General features: G+C 39.1%; 1 protein-coding gene across 3 annotated transcripts; it reads right to left on the bottom strand.

Annotated features, from left to right (window-relative positions):
* Positions 1-576: 576 nt before the first annotated feature.
* Positions 577-10,436, bottom strand: LOC105047251 (probable E3 ubiquitin-protein ligase ZFP1). 3 transcript variants are annotated; one of them, XM_010926091.4, is made up of 8 exons: positions 10,227-10,436; positions 10,021-10,095; positions 4,968-5,593; positions 4,680-4,802; positions 3,872-4,227; positions 2,471-2,569; positions 2,041-2,205; positions 577-919 (listed from the first exon to the last, which is right to left on the bottom strand). In XM_010926091.4, the coding sequence occupies exons 3-8, from the start codon at positions 5,575-5,577 to the stop codon at positions 773-775; spliced, it is 1,500 nt and encodes a 499-aa protein (XP_010924393.1). In that variant the 5' UTR covers positions 5,578-5,593; positions 10,021-10,095; positions 10,227-10,436; the 3' UTR covers positions 577-772. The 3 variants fall into 3 exon arrangements, with proteins under 3 accessions (XP_010924393.1, XP_010924390.1, XP_073115283.1); XM_010926088.4 differs by having other exon boundaries at positions 4,680-5,593; XM_073259182.1 differs by lacking the exon at positions 10,021-10,095 and having other exon boundaries at positions 4,680-5,593.
* Positions 10,437-12,052: the final 1,616 nt, after the last annotated feature.

The raw sequence follows: 12,052 nt of genomic DNA, 5'->3' as shown, positions 1-12,052 counted from the left end.
TTATTTGCCAAGTTTCTTGCTACCGCAAACCAAGACGTGATGTGGAATGGATACAACTACATGAGGAATTGGGGATTTGGATTTTTCCTTGCCAAGTAAGATGAAAAGTTTTATTTTATTTTCTGCCATTAAAAACCTACTTGTAAAATCAAATTTCTTCTGAGAATCTAAAGCATAAGCAGAAGTCACAGAGTATCACAATATTCTCATAAGTTACTGGCAATCTGGGATGGTGGAAGAAGAAGAGAGAGAGGAGAGAGAGAGAGAGAACCCGAAAGAACATATCTTAAAAAGACGGTCGGCCAAACAACAACTAGCAAACCAAACCGTGGTTAAAACTTTTTCATGGTATACTCCAAGGCTCCAACAGCATTACACTATTTCTACGGTTTTTAAATTCTATGGTAATTTTTGCCAACACATCCAAAAAACGCCCTAATGCTGCCTCTCAGTAGATTATCAACTGTTGGCAGACAATACATCTGTCTCTCACGGCCCGCCATTAAGCTATGGAGGAACTGAGAGCAGTCTCACCCGCAATGATCACATTAAACACCAACCATAAAACTTCAGTCATGCTAAAAACATTCCGAGATTGGACAAAATAATTTCATTTTGTTTCTACAGAATAGCAAGGATTAAAGTTTACCCTCTCGGCTAAGCGGGCCATTAAATGGTGTGAGGGGCAGAACTTTCCACCATCCCTATTTACAGAAATCAAAATAAATGAGTTTCTTAAGCATATAGATCACTGATACTGCTCCAAACCTCATCATCCATCTATTTTATCTGTGGTCAAAGCTGATGCTTTGCAAATTGGGCACAAGTTCTTTACCAACAACCATTGCTTTATGCAGTCTGCGTGGTAGTTATGACCACAATCCAGTATTCCTATCCTCTCTTCTTCCTCGTATTCCACCTGCAAAACCAAAAAACTGTCACATGAAGCAGCAGCAGCTGCTGCTGCTCAATACTGAGATGGAAAAATGCTGAGGTGTACAAATATGTCCAAGGCCTTAGAAATGGCTAATTTGGAATAATGCAGAACAGCACTGTGTCATTGAGCTGTTGTGAACTTGTCATTAGGATACTTACAGTTTAATTTGGTGCAGTAGTGTATTTCAACATCTAAAGCTGGTTTATTGGCACCCAAACTGCTACAATTATATAAACTAAGGATCTGGAGGCAGTGTTCAATTAGCTCTAACAATTTTCATATTAGAGATGGTTGCATTTCCCTATCATGCCACTAGTTAAAGTCAGGTCAATCTCTCATCCCGCCAACTGGCCTCGTGAGTTTGTTGTCAAGTCTGACATTGCCCATAGACTCCTTGGCCAAGACTAGATCAACTTCCTATAGGGAGTTCTCCTAGTTGAGGGCTTGTTTGGGAAATCCAGCAGGATTGGGTTGGATTTCTTACAGGAACGGGGCCTGTAGGCCTTCCTAGCCCATATTTCCCTAAAGGCCCATCCTAATTTTAGCCTGAATTCCATCTATAAACCTGTTGGACTGCAGACATATGGAGGTCGCTTTTTTTTTCCTCCCATAGGATTTGGGCTAAAGAGAGTTACGTGTTTATATTGGTTATCCACATAGACTGCCCTCTCCATGAATCCAATAGGAAATCCAGCCCAATCCAACTGGAATTCCCAAAGAGGCCCTTAGGGCGTGTTCACAAACTTCCTATTAGATCTAGCGAGATTGGTTGGGAAATGGGATTTTGGAGAAGAAAAAAATGGCAGAGAGCCGGACGGGGTCCTTGTGCCCCATTCCTGTGAGATAAAAAAAAGGCACCCTATGAGGTATTTTTTGATCCCACCAGGATTGTGCCCTGCGACCCCCATGATAAGTTGATTACCCTCTCCGGCACCAGTCTCTTTCTTCTCCAGGCTCCTCTTCCTTAACTGATCCCATTGGATCCCACGGGATTTCTCCCAAACAGGCCTTAATGGATTCACAAGGCCCCACATGCATAGGATAGAGCTTGTTGGTTATCTACACCACAGGCAACTATATTAGAGTGTATCAAGAAAAAGGACCTGGCATATGATGCAAGCCTCATTCTCTGGTGGAAATCTGAGTGATTGGTCTGGCAGTGAGGACATTTGTGGAACATGCATGATTGTCTTCAGATTCTTTAAGATGAATTCATCTGTTAAGCCGGTGTTGACATCTCCAATCTGCTCCTCCAAGGCTAGAAGTTCCTGTAGTGGTTAGAGAGAATTAGATGTTACTAAAACTACTGGTGATAAATCTAAGTTTGCAGTCATTCTGCAATGCACACTGGCTATAGCTCTGTGTTTGAAATGAAAGCAAGGTTTGATACCTCTTCAAATGCATTATCAACCATCTAAAAGTAAAAGCATTGCAGATGTAAGAACAACTCACTCGAAGTGTGCGATTTCAGACTAAATTCATTACAAGTGCAAGAACAAAGCTAGAAGCCCCACAAACCACATGATTCATTACCTCATAAGACATGCCATCTATGTCCAATTGCATATCTCGATGATCATCAATGATATTCCTTGCTCCAAAAAATCCTGAAAGTTCCTCAAAAGCTCGATCCTACATGAACCAGAAAAGCATACAAATAAGTTTTCACCATTCCTTGAGGTAGAAAATTAAATGTGGAGCTTAGTAATGTTGCATGAAGTATAGCAGTAATTCTAGAGGTTAGCCATCCAGTAAGGAGCCTGGTTCCAATGTACATAGCATATCGGCAAAGTCAATATGAACCATAGCTTGCACAAATCAGGGTTTGCTAGAGGTCATGAACTCATGAGGCCACATATGCAATAATCAAACAAGTTTTGGGAAACATATGCTTGTTGCACTCATTTCATCATTGGTGTGCTTTCTTTAACATGTAACTCCCTGATATCAGTAATTCCCCTGCACCTCAAGACCCAATAAATAAATAAATAAATAGCATGACTTTCTCCGCTTGTTCCATTGATTCTTGAAGGACTCGTTTCAGAGTTGGACAAACATATATACATTTCGGAATCTCTGTCACAGCATCCTTTGTTTAGTAGTGGCAAGCATCACCTCCACATTCCCTTATCACGCAGCATACCAGCAGTGAACCTTGCTTCTGTTTCCTTTCTGATATATACCACAAACGAAATATTAAGTAGCTGTTCAGAAGTCGCCTCTACATCCTAATACTGACTTCCTGAGATCTCAGCTGGCAGAATTTGACAGGGCAAAACAATTGTGCATCACTTCTTTACATCCTATCCCAACAGGAACCAGATAAAATATAGCTAACTTTTAGAACATATGCAACAATAAGAGTAAAATTTTCATACTTCTATACCACTAGACATGCCAGACAACTGAAAAAAAAAAAAAAAAACATTATTGCTGCATTTAAGCGCTGGGAAAGAAGTCTTTCCATTCCAGCGTTTTTGGATGTGAATCATCCCCGCCATGAGCAAGATTTTGGTGCGTTCATTCGTCTTTGTCTAGTTAACCCTCCTATTTCCTTTTTCATTCGAAATCAACTGGCCAAGTCTATAAAAAACTATATATGTATTTGTCATCATCCTTCCCGAAAAGAGAGCCAAAAATAAAAAAGACGAGATAATAAAACCATTACAAACTTGGCAACCAAAGTGCGGAAAAAATAACAAAATGTGTAGGAAACATGATTTCCTATAAACCAGACAGTTCACTGACAATTTCTTGGAAGCCTTTGAGAAATAACTGCTGAATCTCTTCCACACTTCCAAATTTCGTTATTGTAATACTGAAGAAAGTGTTTCAAAATATTGGAGCTAATAACTAGATGCAACCATGTGCATTTTATGCCATGTCAGCCTAATGCTGAATACAGGAAAGCGGAAAATGAAAGGGAAGACTCACCTCTGATGTTAGCATCCTTTCATTTTCATGGCTGACTGCTGAGGTTGCCTCGACTAGCTGCCCAGAAGGCCTATAGATTGGTTCAACATTTGATGGGAAGAATGGTAATCTGGAACCTGAATGGAGACTGTTACTAGAAGGATTTGGACTGTTGGGTTGCATATGGCTAAGTGGATGCTGGTAAGGACAAGCCAGCATTCTTGTATGATGACTATGACTCTGAACTTGCATGTTTTGTGCAGGTTGTGCATGTTGAAAATAAGGTAAAGATGCAGGATGCAAACTGGGTGAGATTTCCTGGTATCCGTGCATGCTCATATTTGCCATCTCCACAGCCCCTGAACTGACAGATCTACCTATCAAAAGCAGGAAAATCCTGGTTAGGAAAGAGTTTTATATATGAGAAAGCTTCAGATTTAATTATACAAATTTGTTAGGAAATCTCCCTCTTTTTTCACTTCTATATTATCTGGCTCATCAGTTAAATAAAACACAAGAAACTTTTTCAAAACTTATTCATTACCAGTTAGCTTGTCAGTTCAATGAGAAAAAGACAGAAAGCCCACATCCACCCCACCCATCCACACAATCTTAAAGAAATCTATGGAATAAAAGTGCACATGAAATACAAGCCACCCCATAGCAAAACTATGGAATACATTAAAATAAGGTTCTGAATGTAACACAAAATTAGGCAGGCAAAACAGCAGATCTTGCCAATTATATATTAGAAGTTGAAGCCTTCATGAAGAATAGTTCAGCAATACTCATTGATTATGATGCAGTTTCCTGAAAATAAAGTGCTTACCATGTAAACCAGGCATCGTGTAACTGTGGTTCCAATTGGAACATCCTCCATCAGAAATGTTATTTCCAACCGGAGCTACCCATGCATTACTGGCAGGAAAAAAGGACTGGCCGATATGATTCCCTGGAAGTAAATTGTTAAGATGATGTACAAATGCAATTTCAGACGGAAGGCTGATGGAACTAGATCTGTTCCTCACACTTGTAAAAGATCCTTCTAGGCTTGGTAAAGTTCTACTAACTTGATAATATGGTGGATTGAAAGTTGTGGAATCCGACAGATTAATACCAGATCTATATGAATCCTCCCAATGTGTCTGTCCAGAATTTTGGGAGAGATATGTTGAAGATAAACTTGAGCTTGCAGATCCATTGGCATGGTAAAAGTTTCCTGGAATTGCTTCTGTATTTTTCCTTTTGAAGGATCCTCTCACACTCTGAGAAAAATGATTACTTCTACTGTGCTCATCCACACTAATCCCAAGAACCTGATGATTGATGAAAGGTGGCAGGTGATTGGCAGAAGCAGTATTCTGAGGGACAGGGGAAGGTGAAGGTAAAATGCAGGGATGATAAAACTTTGCATGAGCAACAACACCAACATCAAGATTTGGGCCTGGATGATGACTCTGAGTATTACCAGACTGGTTTCCATGATAGATGCTTCTGTTTTGGTCTATAAATTGATGGCAATCAAGACCTGCCACATTTCCTGAAGCAGAGAGAGAAAGATGTATATTCTGGCTTGGGTAATGAAGAATGTTGCCTGGAAGAATGCAGTGATCAGGATGAAGATGACTATAGCCTGGTTCTGATTCCAGATCGAGCATTTGATGCATGAATATTGTGTTTCTCTGTCCCATATGTGCAATATAACAATGATCAGTATTGGCCTTCATCACTGGAGATCAGTCTCTGCTTACAAAAACAAATTTAAATGGAACAAGAATTAATGAACTTTATTAAAATATTTGGGAGATAATTATCAATTTGGAAACTGTAACATGTTTTCAGCGACTCACATATAATATAGAGACAGTATGATGCATAGTTTAAGGGACAACACACAATATGAACACATATTATGGATTTCCATGAGACAACCATTGCCTATGCAGTTATACACAGAAAAATCAATAGCAAAGAACTAAAATGTTAAACGATAGAGAAGTGACAGAGCACCCTCAAATATCTCATCCACCATAACAATAAATTGAAGAAAAAACCGCCTTTTTCCTGTGTAGGATCTTCCAGATTTCATCAAATCTGGGACGGAATAAATTAAAAAATTTTATCCTACGCTATTTCAGATCTAATGTCTATTAGATCTAATTTTATTATCTGATATTTAAAATCTAAAATTAAATCTAAAATATAAAAATATAGACATACCTCAAGGGTAATCTAATTACCCTGTAGATGATCGCAGCACTGCCTAAGGTTTTCATGTAGCCACGCAAGCGCCTGGCCTCTACCAGTATCCACTCGGGTAGGATCTGGAACGTCTTCTCCTCGCGATTCTACGCTCCAAAAATCAGATCAATATCTGATTTGGAAGTACTTCAGAACTCCTTCTGAAGTTGAAGCAGCAGCCTATCGAAGATTTCCTGCAGCCTTCTGTTCCAGGCGTCACCACGTCTTGTACCTTTGTCAGATGAACGTCCAACTTCTTGGACGTGAAGAGGGGAGAAAGGAGAGCAGGGAGGATGTGGAGAAGAGGGGAGGGGGCGGCAGCTAATGGGTTTTTTGCATAAAACAAGTTCTATCATGAAACCCTAGGTGCAGCAGGATTTATATAGATCCTGTATGCTGCGCAGTGCCACATCATTCGACCACTCAGAAAATTTCAATAAATTCTGAAAAAATTCTGATTGGTGGAGTGATGTCATCTGATCACATCAGATAAGAATTCCCATGCTCTCTCCTATGTTGGCGCCAACATTGGATAAGCACAAATAAGGTGGCGCCAAAGAGTCCAAGTTTATCAGGACTCTTTGGTTCTTATCCATTTGGGGCGCCCACTTAAATCCAATTGAGCTCACGCCATAATCTGATTATGGTGCTCAATTTGAAGTGGTTTGGACATGTGGACACTCCACAAAAATCCTCCAATGAATCTTCTTCAGTTTAAGACCCATATGTCAACTTTTGACAGATGTCCTAAAATGAAATTGGTAGGTGCTAGAAATTAGCAGGTGTTGTCTTAAATTCATCTCATGAATTAAGATAAGCCTTTTCTGAGCTGGACAAGCTTCAATTAGACTGAGAGAAACCTTCTCAAGTTCTCTGGATGAGCCAGATCACATTTGGCTTAGTAGAGACAGAAAAGATTACACGAGGAGAAAGTTAGGCTCAATCGAGTGCTAGCACGATTTTTTTGAACCTAATTGGATCTTATCCAAATCAATTGGGATAGCCCAATTGATGACATCCAGATCCTAACCCTTGTTTGTGTGACCCAGTTAGGTTCAATTCTGTATGGTAATGAGACATGTCGTGATCTCATCATTGACATCATTGAAACTCCTTTCGATGGACCAGAACTCTTCTGATTCAGACAATTAGAATGATCGATCATCAAAATCATTCTAATTGCTCCAAAATCCACCAGTGATACCTAGCAGTATATGATGGTAACCCATCAGAACTGAAGACGAACCTCTTGGTGCAGCTACCTGTGTGATTGAGTTCCTCTATCATGAATCCCGACTGAATTAGGGTTAAGGTGAACTCGTCAAACCCAACATCAGTCATATGAATCAATCGATCGATCCAAGTCCGATGTGAAACCCAATGGAAAACTCTTTTCCATTATTTCACTCTGCCATGGCCATGGGCTTAAGGACTCGATCTTTCGATCATCATAGGAGTACTCCATCTACCGAGGTTGATAGATCCCATCTTGGTGCGATCTGGTTCTACAATGGATATGCTACAGCCAACATACACTTCAGGGTTCCGAATGGCTAGGAGACCGAGTTATGGTGTAGTCAAACTATAACACACTCAAGGTGAACCGTCGATGCACCTCAGGTCAAAGAACTAGACACACAACTGCAGCATCGAGCTAGTCATTGACGAGAAGGTAGACTTCCTTATGACTGCTCGAGGTGGTCACGCTCAGTACTCTCGTTCTCAACGAATACCTGTACTCTCGCTCCGGTGTCTCCACACCGTAGACTCAAGACTCATCTACCCTAAGAAAGCGATCGTACACCAACCTTCCGGATCGATCACCATCCTCGTGATGATCCTATGGTCAGGAGAAATTTATGAGTTAGTTATGTAAATTCATGCCTTAAATTTTCAACTCTTGAAAATATGAATTTACATTCCCACTAACTCAAAAGATGTATCACAGACACAATGTACACAATGTGATAGAAGAATAACCCTTTTATTCATTTATAGTCAAAATTACAAATTTGTCCTTAGATTTGTACAGGAAAGTGTCAGCCGATCTGCCATCTGGGGCACACATCTAACATAAATGACATGAGATCAAGGACCAATGACTTTTTCTAAGTATTTAGTGGCTTGCCGCTGAAATAAACTCTCGGGAATATCTTCACAAATGGATGCAGCCACACAGATGGTGAGCCATGTATCTTTTGAGCTCTCAGATTCTAATGTTTTAGTCCTCTATTATTTTCTCCCATCATCAGATGTTGCATAAGCCCTTTCCGCTTCGTTCTCAACAAATGGCTTGTACTTTTAAGATACATGATAAGATGAGATTTTCATGCTATACAATTATCCAGTCGATCCATCTTTAAATACTCAAAAACTGGAGTGCATCATCTTAAGGGCCCAATAATACAACCACAATGGATGTCTAATAATAGATAAACCTGTTCTATGAGTGATACGAAGTATATGGTACTATTTGCATGCCTTTTGTTATGCAGACACATTTTTTCTGATATAAAAGCATTTGTCATATTGGTGAGCTAAAAACTAATGTGAGAAAAAATCTAGCTAACATAGCTGGGATCCCAGCTACATAGATGTGATTATTTCCTCTATGTGACGGATTCACCTTAAGTGCTCCATCAAAATGCAACCTAACCAACTGGACCTCTGAGTAACAACTTTGCACATTTTTGCAGCTTAGCTTGTAAAGATGTCATGCATTCAATTGTACATTACTCCAAATCCTAGTGCATGGATTCTTACTGAACTTCCTCTGTGATACACCAAACTCAAGAGGCAAGATTTCTCGGCATTCACCCACTAATCTACCGTAGAGTGTTGAACTCATCTTTCATCATTTTTTTTCTTTTTTTTGCCCATATCTAGAGCTTATAAGTTACCTCTGTCAACAGAAACTACTGATTCAATTATTTTCAGGCTCTTACAAGTTAAGCAACAAGAACTTCAATTTCTGACCGCACAAGTTCAAAGGATTAAAAAAGCACCACAAAAATGATATCCAGCCTTTCTCGTGTTCAACCATACAAGGTTGCATAACATGTGAATTAATAAGCAAGATGACAGTCTTAAGAACATAAATTCATGGATAGAATATGAATATGCAGGCGGGGAAGTAAAACCTAGTAGTAGTCAGTGGATATTCTGTAAAATTCTGCGAATAAATATGAGGTGTGGATTGTCATATGGTCAGGTACTAAACAGATGTTTAGTGTAGTGAAATAATTTCAAATTGGTAACCACTGCGTTAAACCAGACAGCTCAAAATAAGATCAAAATTGTCGAACATAGTAGCAAACAACTGAAATTTCATAAAATCAGCCTCACAAACTTTTATAAGAAAACAAGATGACAATGGTGAATGACATGTTTCAAGTATCCGTTATAAATGAATAATTAACAAACAAATGATAAAAGAGTATGAATAAAGGAAAAAGAAATTATGGAGGCTTTCCCACTGTCTATTGTGATGATCAAAAATAGAATTTGGAGAGTAGAACCTGGCTGGACAATAATATGTTCCACTGTTCCTTAATGTCCTCTACTCCAAAAATCAATACAACCCTTCGACTGTTGAGTTGCTTAAAAGAAAATGATATCATCGAACACAGGGAGCTTTTCCAAACCTCATGCCTTCAAAGCCTCCCCAATATACTTTTTTTTTTTTAAGTCACTAAAAAGGCATGGTCCTTTCATTCCATCACTTCCTCTGCTAAACTCACTACTCCTAATCCTTCTCCAACATTCCCCCAACTAATTCCACCCGATTCATCACAAGAAAGAAATTTGAGCCACAATCTTCGCAATTATTAGCACTAATTGAAATAAAAAGTCTAAAAATCATAAATGTACACACAATTTCAGACGAAAAATTGATACAAAAATAGAAATTCAAGAAACAGCAAGCATACCTCCGATCATCCGAAAATCGAAGAGCCCCAAGCGCAACCCAGAAACACCTTCTTTGATCTCAAAACCAACGCTTTCTTTAAAAAAACAAAAAATTCGAATTCTTTTACTAATCCCCCCAAATGCATGTGGAAAGATTCCCTTTTATCCACAGAAAGCAAAGAAAGTCGAGACAAAAAAATAATAATAATAAAGAAAAACTTATCACCTCCTGGAAAACCAAAATGAGGGATGAATTCCCCCAAACCGACACTGAAACATTAGAGCAGCGGAAGAAGAAAAGAATCCAGAGGCGGAATCAAAGCATCTTACAGAGCCCAAGATCCCCTCGAAATTGGTCCAGAGATAGAGGCATGGAGGAGCGGATAAAATAGAGAGGGAGAGCCAAAGTGTTAAAAAGAAAAAATGAGAGAGAAATTAGGGAAGTAACCGATTTTTTTAAGAGAGAGGGGGAATATTCTTAAAAAATAAATAATTTTTTGTACCAAAAATAAATAAATAAATAATTTTTCCAGGAAACTTCTATAATATAATTTTATTCGGATAATAACTCTAACACAAGCCAGTGGTGACAACCGTAGGTGCCACGTCGGGTGGGAGGAACGTGAGTCACGACAGGAGCGACCCAAACAACAGTTCATGGATGGGACCAATGGAGATAGGACACATGTCGGGCTGGAATGGACGGTCGTGATTGCTTATCGAATTACGGTCGGGAAGAGGATGCCGGGAGGTAGAAATCTCATGGGTCTGTTTAACGGACGTTAGGGTGCGTGGATGGGGAGAGGGATAAAATTTTATGCTTGTCAAACAATTTTTTTTTTCAAAAAGATAAATCTAGAAAAACAAAGGCATAAGGCTTTTTTTTTTTTTTGGATAAAAGTATTTTTAGTAAAAAAAATTCAAAAATTATATCAAAGTAAAAAAAGAGAGCTAATGGCATATCTATCTTGATAACTACTTTTTTTTGAGATTGTTTTCCCCTAGATCGGACGCTAAGACCCATTTAGATTTTTTTACCAAAATTTTTTAATGTATACTTATAGTTTCTATTTTCATTTGAACCATACAAAGATGCTAAAGGGTGAGTAATGGGATGGATGAATCCTTGCTGCCGGACGCACAATGTAACCTTGCTAGCCCACGGATTTATACCTGCACAAAAGATAGTGAATTATACTCTCTAGCTAATAACCATATGGATTTGCTCTAGTTAAAACATTCCAGCATAGCACAATCATACATGAAAATTCGCACATCCACGTCACTCTGGGGGCCATTTTTTAAGAAGGAACATTTTATGAACATTCCCTAACAACCATCTCTAGGTAGCAATTGTTTATATGGCTATTTGATCTTTCAAAAGAATGGATTCAGATTAGATGATGGAGATGCTCAAACGAGAAAACAAACGGGAAAAAGGATGCCTCAAAAAGGCATGTGACGAAGAGGAGAGGCATAACCCATAAGCTGAACCCAATTCTCATCTTCAGATCCTCAATTGTTTGCTTGCATCATTAGTATGTAACTCGATTTTAGTCAAATGGATTAGGTCTATGTAATTCAATGAATTAGTTTTAAGAAGATTGACGTACATGTAAGAAAAAATAAATACGTAATGTCACGGCCATTCGTATCATATTTAATTTGGTCTCAGAAAAAGAAGACGGGTGTTCCCAGTAACGCAAATCACCGTCTCATATCTGCCTTGTCAGTTCGTACCTGGGATACTCGCATGCATGCGGTGGCTTGCGAGGCTAGAAGGTACCATGGAAGAGAAATTGGGGTCCAGAACGAGAGTCCCAATTAGAGGAGGCAACGTACCCAACTCGTGGTTTGTTGGTAAGCGGAGAAGTGGTAGGGACGTGGTACAGAAATAAATGGAGAAAATATTGCGTTATTTAATGATGATGATGTCTCCTTACGTCCTCCGCTGTTGAAGGGTCACATCCTTTCTCTTGATGATGCTCGCGTCATCAAGGCAGGAGAATCCCAGCGTAGAATATGTGACAAAATGTATCATGCTTCCGTGAT

The sequence above is a fragment of the Elaeis guineensis genome, chromosome 6 (genome assembly GCF_000442705.2).
Source record: "Elaeis guineensis isolate ETL-2024a chromosome 6, EG11, whole genome shotgun sequence".
NCBI lineage: Eukaryota > Viridiplantae > Streptophyta > Magnoliopsida > Arecales > Arecaceae > Elaeis > Elaeis guineensis.
Note: the sequence above shows the minus strand (reverse complement) of the source record. Positions and strands in the feature narration are given on the sequence as shown.

Coding starts and splice junctions, on each gene's coding strand:
- LOC105047251 (XM_010926088.4), bottom strand. CDS start 5,577: ATGAAGGCCAATACTGATCATTGTTATATTGCACATATGGGACAGAGA. Junction 4,228..4,679: donor CACGATGCCTGGTTTACATG/GTAAGCACTTTA, acceptor TGCTTTTGATAG/GTAGATCTGTCAGTTCAGGG. Junction 2,206..2,470: donor TAGATGGCATGTCTTATGAG/GTAATGAATCAT, acceptor TAACCACTACAG/GAACTTCTAGCCTTGGAGGA.